The 20,236-nt window shown below is 45.0% G+C and overlaps 1 protein-coding gene across 3 annotated transcripts in view; it reads left to right on the top strand.

The window, feature by feature from the left end:
* Nucleotides 1-20,236, top strand: part of KIF16B (kinesin family member 16B) — a 307,139-nt gene that overhangs the window by 141,883 nt on the left and 145,020 nt on the right. For all 3 annotated transcript variants that reach the window (XM_027560267.1, XM_027560268.1, XM_027560269.1), the window contains exons 13-15: nucleotides 10,319-10,438; nucleotides 11,476-11,527; nucleotides 13,070-13,207. In XM_027560267.1, coding sequence (XP_027416068.1) covers nucleotides 10,319-10,438; nucleotides 11,476-11,527; nucleotides 13,070-13,207 — 310 coding nt within the window. The remainder of the gene's footprint in view (nucleotides 1-10,318; nucleotides 10,439-11,475; nucleotides 11,528-13,069; nucleotides 13,208-20,236) is intronic.

The following is a 20,236-nucleotide window of genomic DNA, read 5'->3' on the forward strand; positions in this document are numbered from 1 at the left end:
TTACACCATCTAGTCTGTGGTATTTTGTTCTGGCAGCCCAAGCTAATACACACACACACACACACACACACACACACACACACTCACTCTCCCTCTCTCTCTCTCTCTCTCATCATTGATATATCCTTCACACACATTTGAAACAGAAGCTTAAGACATTTTCTATATAATCTAGCGCACGGTTTTAAGTTGACCTGGCAGGTAGTAGCAGATGCTCGTTAAGTGTGAGCTGAACGAGTTGCAGATTCTTCTGCTGGCTGGAGAATGAAGTATAGCACTCGCCCTTTTGAAATCCTGAGTGCACCCAGCAGATCAGAGGCTCATTCCTACTGGGAATACAGAAAATTATGGATGCAAAATACCTGGGAGCTTAAGAAAATACCCTTACCAGGTCCATCTTTAAATGAGATGCTTACTGAAAGGAACTGCAGGGGTAAGTGAAAGTCATTCAGTCATGTCCAACTCTTTGCGACACCATGGACCATACAGTCCATGGAATTCTCCAGGCAAGAATACCTTTCAGGCCTCCAGGCAAGAAGGCCTTTCCCTTCTCCAGGGGATCTTCCGAACCCAGGGATCAAACCCAGGTCTTCTGCCTTGCAGGCGGATTCTTTACCAGCTGAGCCACAAGGGAAGCCCAAGAATACTGGCATGGGTAGCCTGTCCCTTCTCCAGGGGATCTTCCTGACCCAGGAATTGAACCAGGGTCTACTGCATTGCAGGCAGATTCTTTACCAGCTGAGCCACAAGGGAAGCCCCTGCAGGGGTCAGGCATGGTGTTTTTAAAAACTCCTTGACTGACCTACTGGTCTAGTAGTTGAAACAAGCAGGGCATGGGTGTAAAGACACTAGTCACTTTTGACTAAGATACAAGTGATCAGGCCAGATTACTGTGGTCATTGAGAGGAAGGATCCGCTGTGGGCCTGAGGAGACTCCAGGTGTTTCCTGGGGGAGGGGAAGGATGGCTAGGACTCAGGAGAGGAAGGATTTAGAGAGCTGTCCCAGGAACAAAGGCTGGAGGTGGGGATAAGTGGGACATATTTCTGTGGGTAAGAACCATGAGGAAGCCAGCTTTATAAGATCAAAGTTTAAGGCCGATGTCAGATTGGAGCTTTCTGGGTTACAATGCGTCACTTAAAGTGATCCTTTCACTCTGCTTTATCATCTTGGGTTAAAGTCCGTGCTGTATAAAAATGATTTAAAAAAACCAAAAACACCCTTGTAGATCCTTCTGGTGAACCCTCTTGAGTATTTTGGGCTTCCGTTTAGGTCAGATACACTAAAGTTCTTGTTGATCACAAGATCCTGCTCTACTTAAAAAGTCTAGTTAAATATTAATGCAAGGAAATTTGTTCTTGCATATTTTCACACGTAATTTCTTTAATTGGGATTATGCATTTTACATAATTTAAATCCTGACATCTGGGTGATGCTTAGCCAGCGAAGGACCGTTTCATCGGAGAGATCTCAGTAGCATCTCTCTGAACTGCCTGCCAGCAGTTAGCTGTTAAGCGCTTACATCAAGAATGTTGTTTCTTCAGTGGGAGGTGTGATGGAAATTGAACTGTCCCTAGAGCTTCTGTTCACTGAAAGGACAACGCTAGTTCTGTCTACTGTGTAGCAGCCGAAATGCAGGGAGAGGTCTGTTTGCTAGAACTGGGGAGCAGACGAGGAGGTCGTCAGGTTTTTCCCTTCCTGCTTCTGCCCTGGTTAGTCCAGGGCTGTTCGCCATCTGTCCTGTGTGTCTCTTTTGATCGCGGGTACTAGAACATGGATTGTTTAGGGGGGGCGGGGAGCGAGGCTTTTGCATTCCTACTTCAGTTTTTATAATGTATTAGTAATAGGTGCCAATCTGACAACTTTCTGATGGTTGGTACAGATGTGAACACTCGTTAAATTATGATGACTATCTTTTGGAATCCAAGCTTCGCATGTAAGCAACTTCCCTTATACGCTTCTGACGTCTCTGGCCATTTGAAGCATTCCTTTGAGGTTCAGGAGCTGCTTTTGCCAGGCTTGGAGTGTGCCCATAGGACTGACGCGAGACAGTCAGCCTTGGGATCAGAGCGGTAGTTTGCCCCTCGCCGACCCCCACCTGCTCTCTTGTTTCCTGAACTTGGCGTATTGTATTTGCTTTCTGGGGGACCAGGCAGACAATAAACTCACATAAGTTTGATAGACTGGAGTGCTCTGGAAACACCCAGCCCGGTGGAAAGATAGGATGTGGCCGGGGGCAGGGAGCGGAGGGGTGCGGTTCTTCTCGTGGGAGGTGAGCTCTCTGTGAGCAGGGGCCTCGTCTGCCTGACTAGCCGGGCCTTCAGTCTTCAGAGAGCAGGCAGTGGGCGGGGTACGAGCAGGCTGACAGGAAGGGGCAAGCTGACATGTAGGGGGAGAGTTTCTCCGCAGAGGGAACAGCGCGTGCCGAGGCCCTGCTGGGGTGAGGAGGCCTCTGGGGCCGGAGGCCGGGGGTCACGTGGAGGGTGAGGCGGGCAGAGCGAGGCGGTGGGCCGGGGCCTGCGGGGGAGAGCAGCGGGCGCCATTTTGTGCTAAACGCACGAGAAACCGTCGAAGGGCTCTGGGTGCGATCTCTCGGCATTCTGGGAAGAAGACCGTGGCCGTCGTGTGGAGGACGGAGTGCAGGCTGGCAAGAGACGAAGCAGGAGGACCCCTGGGGCTGTCAGAGACCACGCAGGAGGTGGTGGTGGCGGCGGCCGTGGAGACCGAAGGCCCTGGACGACTCCGGCCGCCGTGTGGGTAAAGCTGGTGGACCTGCTGAGGGTTCGCAGGGGGCTTAGAGGCACAGAGAGGGTCAGGGTGACGTCGAGGTCGCACCACTTGATCCTTTCTTTCTTTCTTCAGCCTGTGGATTGCTAAGTCTTTCTTCTCACCAGAACCATCTCTTTCCTTCATCCTCATTCGGACAGGGGTGGTTTCCGGTCCTCCCTGGCCTCTCTGGGTCTGCGGTACCTGCCAGACGCTTTCAGTGCAGGTGGATTTCCGGTCAGTCCTGGATTCTCACTGGCTGTTCTTCCCTTCCCTGTGTTTGTAATTAGAATCTTATGATTCCAAGAGCATCAGTAGAGCTCTCACACGGAGGTTACTCATTACCAGGCAGCCTGGCAGGGACGTGGATGTGCCTCTAGGCAGCAAAGGTTGTTTTTCTTCACCTCATTGTGCTCTCTGGGAACACAGAATAAAAAGTTATTTCTTGGAGGCAAGTGGAGATCTTGACTCCTTTTTATCCCTGCCGGGTCAGGTTACATGAACAAAGGGTGGAGGAAGGTGGGATGGTGTTGCAGGCAGTTGACAGGTACAAGCTTCATCCACTCTGGCTATCTTGGCAGCTATTTCCTTCCTCAGTTACATGGACAGGATTCTTTCTTTGCGCACAAGGATATACAAGAAATTGAAGCTTCTGGGTGAATGCCAGTGTGTATACTTTCAGGATTTCAGAACTAATTGGTTTGTGTTGACTATGACTGTTTACCATTTGTATATTGTAAAAGAAACATGCAAATTACTTGACATTTGCTAGTCAAATTGGTGAGCTATTTTTTTTAACAAGTCAGCAATATCTACTTCATGAGCTGTCTGGAAAGTATTACTGGAAAGTGTCAGGACTTTTTTCCCCTAGCAATAAAAATCTTTTCTGGATATTTATCAGATTTTTGCAACTCTTGCAAACTCTCCAGTTTCCTTATTTTTCATTAAGAGAAGTATGTAAAACAATTGAGAAGAGTCTTAAGGTTAGTCAGTCAAATTGTCACATAGAGTCTTTGAGGCTATTCCTTCCTTCCTAATTTCACCTCCCTTTTCTCTCTATTCCTAGTCATCCCGCACGTCCTTGCCAGGTTTGTCTTCTGTATGTCAGCCAGTCCCAGTTTCAGAGTTCTCAGTGGTTTCCTGGTTTTTGTGGAGTGGCCTCACAGCAGAGAGTGCACTTAACTTCTGCAAACCTGACTACAACTCCTAACCACCCTGACCTGTTTGTGTGTGATGTATGGCCAGGAGTGGACACAAACACCAGTCACACAGCTGGTTAAATTCAACAAATACTTCAGTTGCTTTTCCTTCTGTTAAATTCAAATGAAATCACATACAGGTTTTTTTTTTAATTAAAAGCATCTATGCTAGAGGATAATTTTCTTAATAAGAGTCTTCCCGTCTGCCTGACTCCCTCCCTCCTCACATGCAAGCCAGCCAGGTTCTCTAAGCCCCCATCATGGTGCCCCCTTCTCTTCTGCTGCTCTAGTCAGGTTTGCAGAAGTTAAGTGCACGGTCTGCTGTGAGGCAGTTCCACACAAGTCTCCTAGTTAGCGAAACGCATGATTCTTCATAAACTGAATTTCTACCAGAAAAAGGCCTGACTTTTAATTCTTGGCTAGCAACAACAACGGCAAAAAACATGTAAAACCACCACCTACTTACAGCGCCAAATAATCAGCAGTGTCCTGAGTGACTGCTGGTGCCTGGTGAGCCCTGCTCCCCCCACCTACTCGGTGTGCGGAAACAGTTTCTGTCCCTCTGGAATTCTGAGTTCAGGTGGAGCAGACACATTGCCAGAGTTTTCCCAGTATTTCCCAGGCAAGACCTAGCTCTCAGGAAGGCTTCTCGAGAAGGAGAAACAGGCTTTCTTATTGACAAGTTTTTGTCTTGATTTTCACCTACTTTTTCGGGAAGGCTGTTGTGTTTTGGCAGACACCGGGCTAGATATTAAGGATGTGGTTGTGATAAAAAATAGGGAGAATTCCTGCTGAGTCTAACGAAGGGGTGTGGAGTCACATGGGACATGCCAGTGAGCCAGGCCCTGTGGCTTCCCCCTGTAACCCTGGCAGCCCTGCCTGCTCCTCACCTGAACCCCTGGTCATGCCAGAGGAGGCACTGCTCGGGGCAGGGCTTTTTTTTTGTTTATTTAAAGATTTTTAAAAAATTTTTATTTTGGATATGGGCCGTTTTAAAAGTCTTTATGAATTTGTTACAATATTGCTTTTGTTTTCTGTTTTGGTTTTCTGGATGCAAGGCATGTGGGATCTTCGTTCCCTGACCAGGGATCAAACCCAGGCCCCCTGCCTTGGAAGTGTGGCTCATTAACCACTGGACTGCCAGGGAAGTCCCTGAACACCGGTGTTAGAGTCAGGGTTGAAGAAAATCATTTTGAACATATTTTTGGAAATGTGATGAACGTCATGTTTAAGTGGACTCTATCTTATTATACTTTTTGTCAGGCTATAGTTTCCTTTTTATTCAAACACTGGTTGCGAGAAGCTTTGTTTCAATACAGAATACGTGCAGCCACACGTCTTTGACCACATTCTCTCTTTGGGACCCCGTCTGCTTGGCGTTGGGAAAGGGATTGCCAGCTCTGCTCTGTTAAATATTCCATCTTATCAAAGAGGTGTTTCATCAATTATGTATAACAGTAGATGCCACTCAATAAATATTTTATACGTGATAGATATTTTTGTCTGAAATTACTTTTTCACTCGAGCAATGATTTAAACCCTCGTTTTTAGTTTTATGAGGTGACACTTTTATAATATCATATAGTGACTGCAGCTTGAATGTCATAGAGCTTTAGGGCAGCATTAATCATAAATTCATCTGCCCCCACCCCCGATCCTCAGAAACTTTCTGTTAATTCAGGTTTTACCCCTTCTGTGTGTGGAAGAAAATGTGTGTGTGTGAGAGAGAGAGAGTGTGCGTGTGTGTGTGTGCACACTTTCTGGGGATGAGACAAGTAATGCTTTTGACCTAACGGCTCTGAAGTTATAAATTCCAAATGATTTTTAAAGTCTATGTATAGACTTTAAGGAAGGAAAAAAAAGTGTTTTTCAGTGGGTTAAACAAAAAAGAATGTTAAACTAAGCTGGGATATATTCCAAGCCGTCTCTCTAGTTAGAGTGAGTGGAAGCTGTTGGGAGTTTAGAATACACTTCCCCCTCCCACCCTGCTCTCCTTTTCAGGTTATTGTGTACTTTGATGGGGAAGGGTAACACTCTGTCTCTGGGCCTTTGAGAACAGCCTCTCCTCTCCTTTTCACAAGGACCTGGCGGCCAGGCACAGTCCATGGCTGGGAGCCACCTGCGCTGTGTGCAGCGTCGTCACAGTTCACAGCTACCAGGCCTTCCAGGGAGGACTTTGTTTTATGAAATGAAGCTGTATGATTAAATTCTCCGCTGTAATATATATCTTTAAAAAAAAAAATCACAGACTTTCCACTTTATGGGCAAGAGGAAAAGCGTGAATTCTGCCGGGGAAGCAGGAGTTGGGGTCGGTATGTTGAGGATTCATTTCAGTCAGGATTTGCAAGGGCCTTGGTGTGGCGAATTGGGGAAGATGAAGCCCCCAGCCTCTCAGCCTGATATTCTGGGCCTGGTGAGGGAGCAGGCTGATAAGAGGAGTAATTGAAGAACAATGATACGCTTCATTTCCTTTTCTTGAATCTAAGTTATGCATTGGTCATTTCCTCTGCATATCTGTTTAATGGTTGTTAAATTAAATTGCTTTCTCTCAAGTGGTGATTTTTATGTTTTTTTTTTTTTTAAACCATCTTTTATTTCCACTTTGCTCCGTCACCCTCTGGCCTGACTCCAGCTCCGCACGCCTGTGGTGGAGGCTCTGATGTAATATTTAAACAACAAAGGATGCATTTATTCGATCCAGGGATGTGAGGAGTGCCGGCTCTGTTTCTGGCTGTGCTGAGCTTTGGAGTCCAGAACTGGAGTGTGCTCAGCATGTCTGGCTGCACGAGGGGGTGAGGAAGGTGTTCACTCAGAGCACCCCTGCCCCAGAGCCCCCAACAGCAGCACGGTACTGCCTCCTCCACGGCTTCCGTCGGCCTGTGGTCACTGAGCCTGATGTTGCGCTCTGGGATGGGCGCAGCCTCATCAGCCCAGCCCAGCCTTCAGGCTGGTATTTCCACCTTCACTTTGCTGGGGTTTGTCTGCTTTCCACCTGTGCCCATAAGGCTGGGTTTCCAGTCTGCTATCTCAGGGTAGATGGGCCTCCCAGTCTCATCCCCAAGACCTTCCTGCCTGCATTTCTCTGAACTCTGAGTGTCTGCCCACTCACTCACTCATTTGACAGATCCTCATTGAGCAGCATCTCTGTATCAGATGTGAAATTAGGCTTTGGGTTATATTCTAGTCGGGAGACAAGGGATAAGCTCTTCTATAACGTGCAGAGAGTGGTAACTGCTAAGAGAGAAACAACTCAGGGTAAGAGACATTGGTGACTGCGGTCTTGTATGGGGTGGTGGGGAAGGAGGCTTTGGGGCAGAGCCCTGTGGAAGTGAGGGCCACGTTTTGTGTGCATTGAAGGCAGGCCTTCTCTCCTGAGGCAGATTTCATTCCCCAGGGAACATTTCTCTGTGTCTGGGGACATCTCAGCCTTGGGGGAGGGATGTGTCTCACTGGCATATGGAGGGCAGAGGCCAGGGACAAGCCTAAGGATCCTGCAGTGAACAGAGCGGCCCTGCATGCAGAGAACCATCTGGTTCAAAATGTCAGGCTACCAGGGTCGGGAAACCTAGTCGGGGAAGGGGAAGAGTAGACAAGAACAGAGGAAACAGTGGCCACAAAAGCAGAAGGGAACCCCCTTAGGAACCCCTGAGGTGGGAGCAGGTTTGGAGAGCAGCAAGAAGCTGGGGTTTGCAGAGAGGAGGGTGCTGGGGGCGAGTGGCAGGAGGTCAGGGAGCGGTGAGGGCACACAGAGCTCTGTAGAACCTTGCAAAGATTTTGGCTGTGACAGAGCAAAGGAGGCCACACAATTGACCCTTGCAGAGGAGGGGCAAGCCCTGACATCCCTCTGGCTGCAGAGGAGAGCGTGGCCCCTGGCTTGGGCACAGGCTGGAGCAGCCAGGATTACTGTGGCCATCTTGCTGGAGGTGCTGGTGCTTGGGGCCAGGAAGCAGTGTGGTGCTGTGGTTTGTTGTTAGATTGGGTGCATATTTTGAAGCTAGAGTCAGTAATGAGTGTTGAAGGGTTTAGAGAAAGACATGTGCAAAGGACAACTTTTTTTTTTTTTTTTTAACTTTTTGTTTTATATTGGAGTATAGCTGATTAACAATGTTGTGTTAGTTTCACGTGAACAACAGAGGGACTCAGCCATACATACACACGTATCCCTCAAACTCCCCTCCCATCCAGGCTGCCACAAAGCACTGAGCAGTGTCCCATGTGCTATGCAGCAGGTCCTTATTGGTTATCCATTTCAAATACAGCAGTGTGTAGTGTATGTGCAGTTAGTTACTCCCTAACTGTCCCTTCTCCCTATCCTTCTCCCTGGCAACCATAAGCTTGTTCTCTAAGTCTGTGAATCTTTGTTTTATAAATAAGTTCATTTGTATCTTCTCTTTTTAGATTCTGCATATAAGGGATGTCATATGATATTGCTCCTTCTCAGTCTGGCTCACTTTACTTAATATAGTATTTTCTAGATCCATCCATTGGAGAAGGAAATGGCAACCCAATCCATTGCCTGGAGAATCCCAGGGACAGGGGAGCCTGGTGGGCTGCCGTCTATGGGGTCCCACAGGGTCAGACACGACTGAAGTGACTTAGCAGCAGCAGCAGCAGATCCATCCATGTTGCTGCAAATGGCACGATTTCATTCTTCTTAATGACTGATGAATAGTCCATGATATATGTCTCACATCTCCATAATCCATTCCCCTGTCAATGGACATTCAGTTGCTTCCACATCTTGGCTGTTGTAAACAGTAAAGGACAGCCTAGTTTTTGGTCCAAGCAACTGTAAAGAAGATTGGCATTTACCGAGAAGGGCTGGTTTGCAGGTGTGGCAGGCAGTGGGAATCAAGGATTGAGCTTTCGAGGTGTTAAGTTTGAGCTGCCTGCTTGGCGTTGCCAAAGGTATATCGAGGCAGGGGGATTTGTACACGAGGGTGGAGTTTTAAGGGAGAGGTCTTCCTTCCTTTCCCTTAATTTGAGATTTGAGCATCGTTAGCATGCAGTTGAGCTCTCTGTGTCTGTAGATTCTGCATCCATGGATTCAGCCTACCACTGATGGAAAATGTTTTGGGGAAAAAAACTTCAGATAGTTCCCCAAGATAAAACTTGAACTTGCCTTGCTCCAGCAAATATGTGCATAGCATTTTCACTATGTTTGCAATGACTGGCGTAGCATTTACATTGTATTAGGTATTATAAATAGTCTAAAGATGACTTAAAAGTATAAGGGAGGATGTGTGTAGAATATATGCAAATCATGTGTTTTTATATAAGGGACATGAGCATCCTTGGATCTTGGTATATGAGGAGGTCCTGGAACCAACCCCCTCTAGGATATACAGGGATGACTGTGTAGATTTTTAGTAAATTCAGGAGACTGTCGAGTCCCTGGGATCAAAGACTCCATGAAACTGGAGAGTGCCAGAGGGAGGAAGTGGAGGACCACAAGTAGGGAAGTCTTTGGAGGTGGTTTCCTCTGAAGGGGCACAGAGAAGGTGGTGGTAGCTGGAGGGCAATGCAGGGCCAAGGGAGGTGGTGGCGGTGCTTGGTGGGAGCCCTGCAGGTGGGGGTGGTCAGTGGGTAGAAGGTGGTGCAGACACCGAGGGTTAGCTGCCTCTGGTCCGTGGTAGATAATGCACAGGAAGGGGTTGCTGTCATAGGCACGCAGAGATGGACCCTAGTCACCGGCAAGAAGAACCAACGAATCAGGAGACATCTAGAAATTAAGTGAAGTAAAGGTTCTGAAGAGTGGGGGAAAGATTACCTTGTAGTCAACTGGTCCCAGACCCCTTGCTCAGGAAGGCAAGATTTGAGCTTAGCTTCGTGTGAGTGTGTGTATGTGCATTTATAACATATGTATATGAATCTTTATCTGGCAATAAATGTAATTCATTTTATATTGAGCTTTTTATTTGTTCCAAGCTCGCTTTGCCCACCATATGCCAGGATTTCAGCACGAAGTTTATGATCCTTTTTTCTTGCAGTTTTTTTCGTGAGCGATAAAAGCATCGCTCATTTTTAACACTTCCGTGCTCATGCTTGTGCTCAGTCAGTCTGACTCTTTGCGACCCTGTGGACTATAGCCTGCCGGGCTCCTCTGTCCACGGGATTTCCTAGGCAAGAATACCAGAGTGGGAAAAAAAAAAAGAATACTGGAATGGGTTGCCGTTGCTTTCTCTAGGGGATCATCCCCACCCAGGGTCGAACCCCTGTCTCCTTCAGCTCTTATACTGCAGGTGGATTCTTTTCTGACCCAGTGGAGAAACCTGTGTTAAGTCTAACAAGCACCAAACAGGAAGTTCTCTTTTCCCAAAGTAACCTGTTCCTTTTCTTTCCCTCCTAATTCCAGGAACAGACTCTGGCCCTAAGGAAGGAAGGGATTGGGGTTGTTTTGGACTCCGAGCTGCCCCATCTGATCGGCATCTATGACGACCTTCTGAGCACTGGCATGATCCTGTATCACTTGAAGGTAGGAACTGCTTACCTGGAACGTCCTCAGTTTGGTTTCAGCTTTTTCTCAGACACTGGCAAGGTTTAGTGTAATACTCCATGTCCATGAACACGCTGTGACGGTAAAGAATGTGCAACAAATCCTTGAGCTCTTTAGGGATTTTCAGCAGTTCATTGGGATTCTCTGGCATTAGAAATTCCTGTTTTATGTCATCCTAAAACTAAATGAAGATCCATTCCCTTTGCCTTCTAATTTGTAGAACCAGTAAGAGGGAGGTAAGGAACAAAAAGACAGACTTAGGAAGAAAAGCTACCAGCACCGAAACTGCGATTGCTTGTATGTACAGTTTTCCGGTCCCTCAGGTTAATTATGAAGTTTTGTCTGAAAGTCACTCAGTCATGTCCGACTCTTTATGACCCCTTGGACTGTAGCCCACCGGGCTCCTCTGTCCATGGGATTTTTCAGGCAAGAATACTGGAGTGGGTTGCCATTTCCTTCTCCAGTGGATCTTCCTGACCCAGGGGTCAAACCAGGGCCCCCTCTGTTGCAGGCAGATTCTTGAACCACCAGGTCCCACCTACGTGATTGGGCCTGCTCCCAGAGTAGCCCTTTCATGAGATAAGAATTTCCTTATCTGCATCAGCGGTGGGCTCTGTAACCTTGACTTCAGTATCTTTTCTCTGATCCATGACTTACAATGGGAAGAGTATCATACTGTGTTTTGTGGGCTCCCCTAAACCGTATGTTTAGACACAAAGAAACCCCTGGCTGCTGGAGGAGAGACTTGTTAGAAGCGATTGGGAACAGCCATGGGATTGCAGTCATGGGCAGGTTACTGGTGCTGAAACAGGAGGCCAGCCTTGCCGAGCCCTGAGCCTCAGGAGTCCTGTGTCCTTTTCCAGATACCACGTGCTGTGGCTACAGAGCCTCAGGGGACTCTGCCTGGGCCAGAACTTGCCCACCTGTCAGCAGGTTTCTGGGGCTTCCATGAAAGATGGAGGAGAGACCATTCTTCATGTTCTTACTAATAAATTTTGCTTGGCTTTTCTTCCTAGGAAGGTCAGACACATGTCGGCAGAGAAGATGCTTCAACAGAACAAGATATCGGTGAGAAACTTTATCAGCTTCCTCTCCCCAGTGGTTTTTAAGAAATCATTTAATGAACTTGCTTTTGAATGACTGACTTTGAAGTAATTATAAAAAAGAAAACATTTCAAATGCAGCATTGATCAGAATGTGTATTTCCATAATTTTGAACTCAGCTCAAATGACCAACACCGAACACTTAGTTTAGTGAATAGAATGGAGCTGCGAATCCTCTCCCCATGCCCCACAGGCTTTCTGTCCTCAGCCACATCTTTCAAGTGGGCTTTCTTTACACCACTCGGCTCTTGTTGCAGTGGAGATATCCTAACAGGTACAGATAAAAGATATAAGATCCTTTAACGGGAAATTCTTCGCACACAGGCAAGGACAGAAAGCAGGGTACACACATGCCCAGCGTTCACACACAGAGAGCAGCACTTCCTGGCTTTTCCCACAGTCTCTGTGAGGTACCTGGCTAACCGGTGCTTTAACCCCTGAGCCCGGTGAGGTCTTGCCAGGCTTTATAGAGTAAATTGGAGCGTGCATGTGGTGATGGTGGACTGTGTGTGTGTGTGGTGGAGGGGGCAAGGTGGGGATTGGCAGGGGAAGAATTGTATCTTTTCAGCTGGCTTTTAGAAATGCTGGCAGTGAACTTGCTTTCTTGCCCAGTGTAAGCTGTTAATCAAGTCTACACGTATTTACCGTTTATCGTGAACTTGGGAGAGCTGGGAACCAATTCCTGGAAGTCTCTGGGTGAAACTAGGCATCAGGCCTCTTCTTCTCACCGTTAAGTTATGTGTTGACAAGTTATGTGTTGACCTTAGGGTTTGCTGTACGTGATGCTGAGTGCCCAGCACACGTGTTTTCTGTGAACAGAAAAGTTCTGTTCACAGTGCAGGTCTGTGGAGCATAGTGGAAGCTGTTTGGTTTGTGCTTCTGAGCAGCTGGCCAGGAACTGCGCCTGAAATTGTGTAGGTTTGTGTGACCGGGGTTTGTGTCTGTGCCTGGCCACGTGTCACCAGGAGGGTGGTTGGGTGGGAGTAGGTAGCCCTTGGCAGCCACACGCTCTGAGAGGTCTGTGGAGGTCAAGTTCACCTCAGGATTTCTGGAGACTTCTTGGGCCTCCCAAGATTCATGCCCTCCCACGTTCACCTTTCACCTTTGGTCTGTGCTCCTGGAATGCAGTGCCGGTAAGAGTGGAGGTCACAGTAAGTCTTTGAACCATGGGGCCATCTGTCCCTTCCATTTTACTGGGACCTTCGGGTACTGGAGGAGGAAGTTATTTAGACTCGAGCAAAGCCTGTCAGTGGTAATCAGCTAAGTCACATTACTCAGCTGTTTTTTCCCTGAAGGTGAAATCCTTTGTTTCAGGTGAGATCCAGACCCACTGAGTGACATGCAAAAGCTTGTTCTGTCAGTTGATGCTGTGAACTCCTGAGTTCAGTTTTCTCACTAAACATAAGTGTTCCCCTCACAGTTCAAACTGAGAAAATAAAGGAAGGTTGGGAATCATTGCACCAGGTACCAATGTACATATTTTCTTCCTTTGTTTTCCCGTCTCAGTTCTTCACGGCCTCGACTTGGAGAGTGAGCACTGCATCTTTGAGAATGTTGGGGGGACGGTGACTCTGATCCCCCTGAGTGGGTCCCAGTGCTCTGTGAACGGCGTTCAGATCACGGAGGCCACACACCTCAATCAAGGTATTGGCTTTTGGTTCTCAATCTTTGTACATGTGTTTTCTTAAAAACAAGTTGGTTAGGTAAGGGGAACGTGTGCATCCTAGGACTAATTACTGTTCAGGTATAAAAAGGATGGAGACTGTTGGCTTCATCAGACTCTTCTCTGTTTTGCTGGAGTATTTCTTTATAAAATGCCCATTGTCTTGTTGAGTTAAACTTCTGTGTTGTGGCTTAAAAGTTACTGCTGCGATGAAACTAATGACTTTAAAGGAATTTATTAAGTTAAAAAAAGTGCCCTTCAAGTGCAAGTCCTTAACACGATTGCTTCTTTTAATAATTTTATTACCTTATTTATATTCTTTTTATGACCAATTGTAACTATAACACACAGGATCTTGTATAAAATCTTTTTTTAATTTTGAAGTAATTTCTGTATTACAGAAAGTTTGCAAGGACTTTTTCAGGACATTTGAGAGTTAATTGCTCAGGGTCCCTGAGTACTTCAGTGTGTTTCCTTCAAGCAGTGGTGGTCTTGTACATAATTCCAAGGCAGCCGTCCAAACAGAGGAAGGAACAGGTGCGTCCCCACCGCCTGACTTCAGACACCCTTTGAGCTTGGCTGTTTGTCCCAACAGTGTCCGTTACTCTGTTGCCACGTCTCTCTCGTCTCCTTCAGTCTGGACGTGTTCCTTGGTCTTTCCTTGACTTTTATGACTCTGGCAGTTTTGAAAACTGCAGGTCAGATACGCTGTGGGCTGTCCTGCATAAATGTAGAATTTATCTGATGGTTCCTTGTGATTTGACTACTACCATTTTTTGACAGGAACGTCAGGGGAATGATGCTGCACTTTTCTCACGTCTTGTTACCTGATTTCTCTTTGTCGCGTCACTGAGGGTATTCATGTTGATCATTTAATTAAGGAGCAGGATGCTAGGCTTCTTCACTGTAAAGTTAATCTTCCCCCCTTTCTAGTTAATAAGGATATCAGGAAGGTACTTCAGAATCGTAAATATTCTGTTCTGTGCCCTACTTGCGCCCTCTGGTTTTGAATCAGTTGGGTTTTTTTGAGGAGGGGAGGTGGTCTGATTTAATTGTTATTCCGATGGCTGCCATGTGGTGATTTTCTTCTTTGTACACTTATCAGTTGGCTTTTTACTGTAAGAAAGAGCTTTCTTTTATTGCTATTTATTTGTTCATTTATTTAAATCAGTAAAGTTATATGTGTTGCTATTTTATTGATGAGTTTGGTCATTTTCTATTATTGCTTATTTTGATGCCCAAATTGTCCTGGATTTGGCCAGTGGGAATTCTTTCAAATTGTTTTTTGTGTTCTTTTGGTTTGTCCCCATTGTCTGTGATTAGTTCTGTACTTTCTGACAAATGAGGTATTCCAGGCTCATCTTTCACTTTCCTGGAATCAGCCAGTTCTGCTTCCTTTTAGTGGAGAGTGGGATTTAAAAACCAAGATCTGGGCACTAGATGTGCTCATTGAAGTATTGCTGCTCACATCAGAGTTAGGAAAAATATGTATGTGTGTATAACATATACAACTACACTTCTCTATCTGTTTATATTGATACATTGAAATATCTGTATTTCAGTACCTGTATTTCTAACCAGGAGTTCATACCCAATACCTCTAATTCCAACCCAGTACCATAGAATTCTTTCTAGTTTTCTCCTTTTTCTTATTTGTAGCCCCTTTTTTGACGGTGATGAATTGGACTCCTGTTATGTAACCGGCATCCCATCACTTCTGCCCTCTCCTCATTCTAGGACCCTTCTCTTCTTGCTCAGGCTGTGACGCCCCATGCTGGGCCACCGGCGCCCTCGCCCTTCTGGGGCAGACACAGCTTCCTCACCTCACGCTGAAACTGCCTTCCTTTCCCAGTCTGATGCTTGCTTTGTCCGGCCCTGTCTAATTGCTTTCGTACTGAACTTTGCAAGAAGGAGAGGAAGAAAGACGTCGACATGATATCTTAAGCTCTTTTTGGTATATTATACATAGTTTTTATAGTTAGTTTTTCATGCTTACATAATATAATGTATCTGTGATATAGGAATTGTACGGATGGGGTCTGGAAAGCATGTAGTTTATTGGTGTTAGTGAAGTTATACAATAAATCAGTTGCAAGGAGTTATCTTAGAAGCAGAGTACATGGAGCATGGACGAAGTGATCACGCTTTCTTAGGAAGTACATAGAGTCTATTGGAGACATTCTAAAACCCGCTGATGGAGCACCCGCCCATGGACCATCTCCAAGTCATCCACCCATTCATCTAACCATTGATGTCTCCATCACTTTTCACTCTCAGTATTTTTCAGTTTCAAGGCTAATTGAGCTTGGAAGACAGCTGGTGCCCTGGAACTGGCCAGGAAGGCAGGAGTAGTTGACCAGCCCAAACAGAGGACGCAGTGAGAGCCTGGTGATCATCACCAAAGCAGCATTCCCTGCTCTTTTGCAGCCAGGACAATGGCCCTGGCAATAAGGGCAGTACTGCTTGCCAGGCAGCACTGTTAATCATGGTGAGAAGCTGTCTCTGCCCTGGGCTCAGGAAGTCACCATAACTGGCTGGCAGACAAAACGTCACCGTGTAAGGCTCTTCAGTGGCAGCCCCTGCCTGGGAACACACAGGCCCGCATGTGAACAGCAGGGCTAACTAGAGGGCACCCAGTTGACAGATGACCCCGCAAATGAATTCTGTAACTGGATCTGGACCATAGCCAGACCACCTGGCTGTCCTCTGTCAGGGCCTCAGGACCTCAGGGGGAGGGTCCTGCTGCTGTTGCTTCAGGCAGCGGGGTGGTGCAGGGGTCATGATGAGAGGCGAGGATGTGTCTCCATGTCGTGCAGAGACCTCTGTGCTGGCTGTGTCTCCCTCAGTTGGGTCAGAGGGAGGTGCCCTTGTGACGATGACGGCGTTGACTGTTACAGAATTTTATGAGCAACTTGTACTGGTTTTCAGTATCCTTGTTAATGCATGAGTGCACCTCTGGAATCATTTTGAAATATCTCATGCTTCTGAGGTTCACTGGTGTATAAAGTGTAGACCTAATTTAATTTTTCCCCACATTGGTATACCATTAGCATAAACCTTCCCACCACCTCCCTTATGAAGAAACTTAGTTTACCAAAAATAAAAAGTCATGTCTGTTTCTTGGCTCTCTACTCTGTTCCAGGACTCTTGTGTTTCTTCTTTTGTGCTTATATCACACAGTCTGAATGCTTGTTGTGTTATGTTGCTGCTGTTACCCAGTTGCTAAGCTGTGTCCAGCTCTTTGTGACCCCATGGACTGCAGCACGCCAGGCTTCCCTATCTTCTTCTCTCTCTCAGAGTCTGCTCAGATGCATGTTCATTGAGTTGGGGGTGCTAGCTAACCATCTCATCCTCTGCTGCCCCTTTTCCTTTTGCCTTCAATCTTTCCAGCATCAGGGTCTTTTCAAATGAGTCAGCTCTTTGCATCAAGTGGCCAAAGTATTGGAGTTTCAGCTTCATCATCAGTCCTAGAATACTTATATATTATATTACAATATGCTATAATTTCTGTTTTTATCTGGGTAGTTTTTCTGCTATTCATGCCTCTTAATTTTTTCAAAGAAATTTTAGAATTGTTTTGTTGTACAAAAATGTCCTTTGACAAGTTAAGATTCTAATTTCATTCAGTTTGCTCACATTTAAAAAAAATGTATTTCCATCTTGACACTTGGGTTTATTCACTATGCCTCTTCTCATATTTGAATTTTCATCTATTTTCTCCAATAAAATTGAAGATTTTTAATTTATGTGCTTGTTGAACTGTGTTTATTCATGTATAAAATTCTGAACATAGCTGTATACATTAACTGCTCAAAAACAGAAAGGAAAAAACCCTTTCTTATATTTATTCTATAATCATCTGTTTTGATCATTTTGGGCACAAAGGGCCTTTGAAGATACTGATTTAAAACTGGGTGGAAAAGAGGTCCACAGAATTCTGTTGTCTGGCTCCAGGACTTCTGAGTGCATTGCTCTTCCAGATGCAGCCTGGTGTGTCTGTGGAATCACTCACAGGGAGTTAGAGAAGGAGTTATAGTTGAGATTGGTTTGGGGACATTCTTTAGCATGAGCAGTGCTTGAATACAAATAGCCCACAGATGTCGGTGTCAACTGCTGGATCTACCTGGCTGTGTTTTCCGGCCATCAGGCAGTCTCCTCCTGTGCATTCCCTGCTCCAGTCGTGTTTCCCTGGAGCTTCTAGAACTTACAGCACCCACAGTCCTGGCCATTGGATGCTGAGAAGGCTGCTGAGCAACCTAATGAAATTCCAGTGACCACCTGCCATGCTATGGGTTAGTCTCTTGTGGATTTTCCTGGAAGCTGACTGTTATGTGTAATGATATTTTTGTGAGAAAATGATTCCAGAGTTCTAAACTACGTATTGAAAAAGGGACTTTTAGAGCATATCTTGTTTCATATGTGAACAGCCTAAAATTTAGTGTTTTGTATTGGAGTTACCTTCCTCATCCCGTAAAAATTACTAGCTTATTCATTTAGTTCATGGAAATGGCTTATAATTCCATTGTTGTTCAGTCATTAAGTCATGTCCAGCTCTTTGTGACCCCATGGACCAGAGCACGCCAAGCTTCCAAGTGAGCTCATGTTCTCGTCCACTGAGTCCGGGATGCTATCTAATAGCGTTATTCCTTCATCATTCCATTGCCGTCTGTTTATGTAGTGATGATTATGTCTCTGGTTCTCTTGTGGAATGGAGCATGGAAGGTAAATAATAAATATCTCCTGTGCAGTGTTTTCATTAAGTGATTTTAAAATCTTAAAACTTATAAAGTCCATCTGAAAAATATGCCTATTCGAGTTTTAGGAATGGCTAGAACTAAATTTTTGAACTTTGCATGGAAGCTACGACATGTCCAAGGAAAGTAGGAGTCCTAATTGGCATTTAAGGTTAACTTGAATTGTCAGGACTATCTTCCCCTTCGGGCACTCTTAATTGTTTTATTACCCTGGTGGCATGGTTTTCAGACCTGATGGGCTGAGTTCCTCTGGAATTCTACTCTGTTGCTCAGCAGCTTTCTCAGTGTGGATGTTAATGAAATTGACAGAGAAATGCTAAAGCATTAAAACACAGTGCATTAAATATAAATGCCATAGTAGGTCTTAGGGCAGAGAAACGTAAGCTGACTTTATGTTTCAGGGCATTACAGAAGAGAGGTAAAATGGTAACTTAAAAAAAAAAACCCTGCACACTTTAAGACTGTAAGATCCCTTCAAGGGAAAAGCGTGTACTTTTCTTTGGAAAAGTAAGGGTTAGAATTCTCCATTTAAATTTTCTTGAAAAATTTTTTTTTTTTTTTCGAGGATTACTAAAGTAAGAACTGGAACATGTTTTTTAAACAGAGAAAATATTATATATTGTTTGTGGTTACAAAACATGTAGCAAAAATAAAAAGATATGAATGAGACACATGCCTACTTCTTCAAAAATTTTGTTGAAGTATAGTTGACTTACACTATTGTGTTTAATTTCTGCTATGCAGCAAAGTGACTCAGTTATACATATGTGTTCTTTTACATATTCTCTTCCATTATGGTTTGTCACAGGATATTGAATATAGTTCTCTGTGCTCCACAGTTGGGCCTTGTTATTTATCCATTCAGTAATCCCAAGCTCCCACGCCATCCCTCCTTTACTCCCCTCTCCCTTGGCAACCACAAGTCTGTTCTTTATGCCGTGAGTCTGTCTCCATTTCATACATATGTTCATTTGTGTAGTATTTTAGATTCTACATCTAAGTGATATCATATGGTATTTGTTTTTCTCTAGGTCCATCCATGTTACTGCAAATACATTATTTCATTCTTTTTAATGGCTGAGTGATATTCCATTCTATGTATGTACCACATCTCCTCGTTATCTGTTCACCTGTCGATGGATATTTAGATTGCTTCCACGTCCTGGGTATTGTAGCTGGTGCTGCTATGAACGTTGGGTGCATGTACCTTTTAGAATTGTGGCTTTGTCTGGGTATATACCCAGGAGTGGGATTGCTGGATCTTATGGACACATGCCTATTTTAGAATAGTATTAATCTTTGGAGAGAAGTGAGGAGGGGCTTAATCAGGCAGAAATTCAGGAGCATGTTCAGCTATAAGATTTTATTTTTAAAGAAAAAAAAAACCAAACTCCTCAAAAGGTATATGCACTTTATTAAAATCTAATAATAACAGGAACATAGATTAAAAACAGCAGGGTATTCATACTCCAAAAACTACCTTGGCTTTTTTACTCATGAAGTCATTTTTTTAAAAATTAAAAAAAATTTTTTTTCATGAAACTATTTTTAAGTAAAGGTATCAAGAACAGAGACTGCAGATATTAAAATATAACATGATTTAACTGTATTAACTCTGCATTTGACTGGATTTATGGTTCACTAGCAGCTTCCTATCTTTTTACCAGTCTCTGGTATATTGTTGGGCTTCCCTTGTAACTCAGTTGGTAAAGAATCCACCTACAATGCAGGAGACCCGGGTTCGATTCCTGGGTTGGGAAGGTCCCCTGGAGAAGGAAATGGCAACCCACTCCAGTATTCTTGCCTGGAGAATCCCATGGACTGTATGTAGCCTGCCAGGCTCTTCTGTCCATGGGGTCGCAAGAGTCGGACACGACTTAGTGTCTAAACCACCACCACCAGTATATTGCTGGTGCTTGCATGCTCAGTCACTCAATCATGTCCAACTCTCTGTGACTCTGTGGACTGTAACCTGCCAGGCTCCTCTGTCCATGAGATTTCCCAGGCAAGAATACTGTAGTAGGTTGCCATTTTCTTTCAGGGAATCTTCTCAACTTAGGGATTGAACACACGTCTCCTACCTTGCAGAGTCTGTATTACTGAGCCATGTGGGAAGCCCCAGTATGTATTGCTGATACTTGGTATTTAAATGTCTCTTTCATTAGTATATTAGTATTCATTTGGAAATGTGCTGGTTAGGCTGTGCCATTAAAAAGCACATCATGTAGTAATTCCCATTTCCTTATAAAAATTACT

Source organism: Bos indicus x Bos taurus, chromosome 13 (assembly GCF_003369695.1).
Source record: "Bos indicus x Bos taurus breed Angus x Brahman F1 hybrid chromosome 13, Bos_hybrid_MaternalHap_v2.0, whole genome shotgun sequence".
NCBI lineage: Eukaryota > Metazoa > Chordata > Mammalia > Artiodactyla > Bovidae > Bos > Bos indicus x Bos taurus.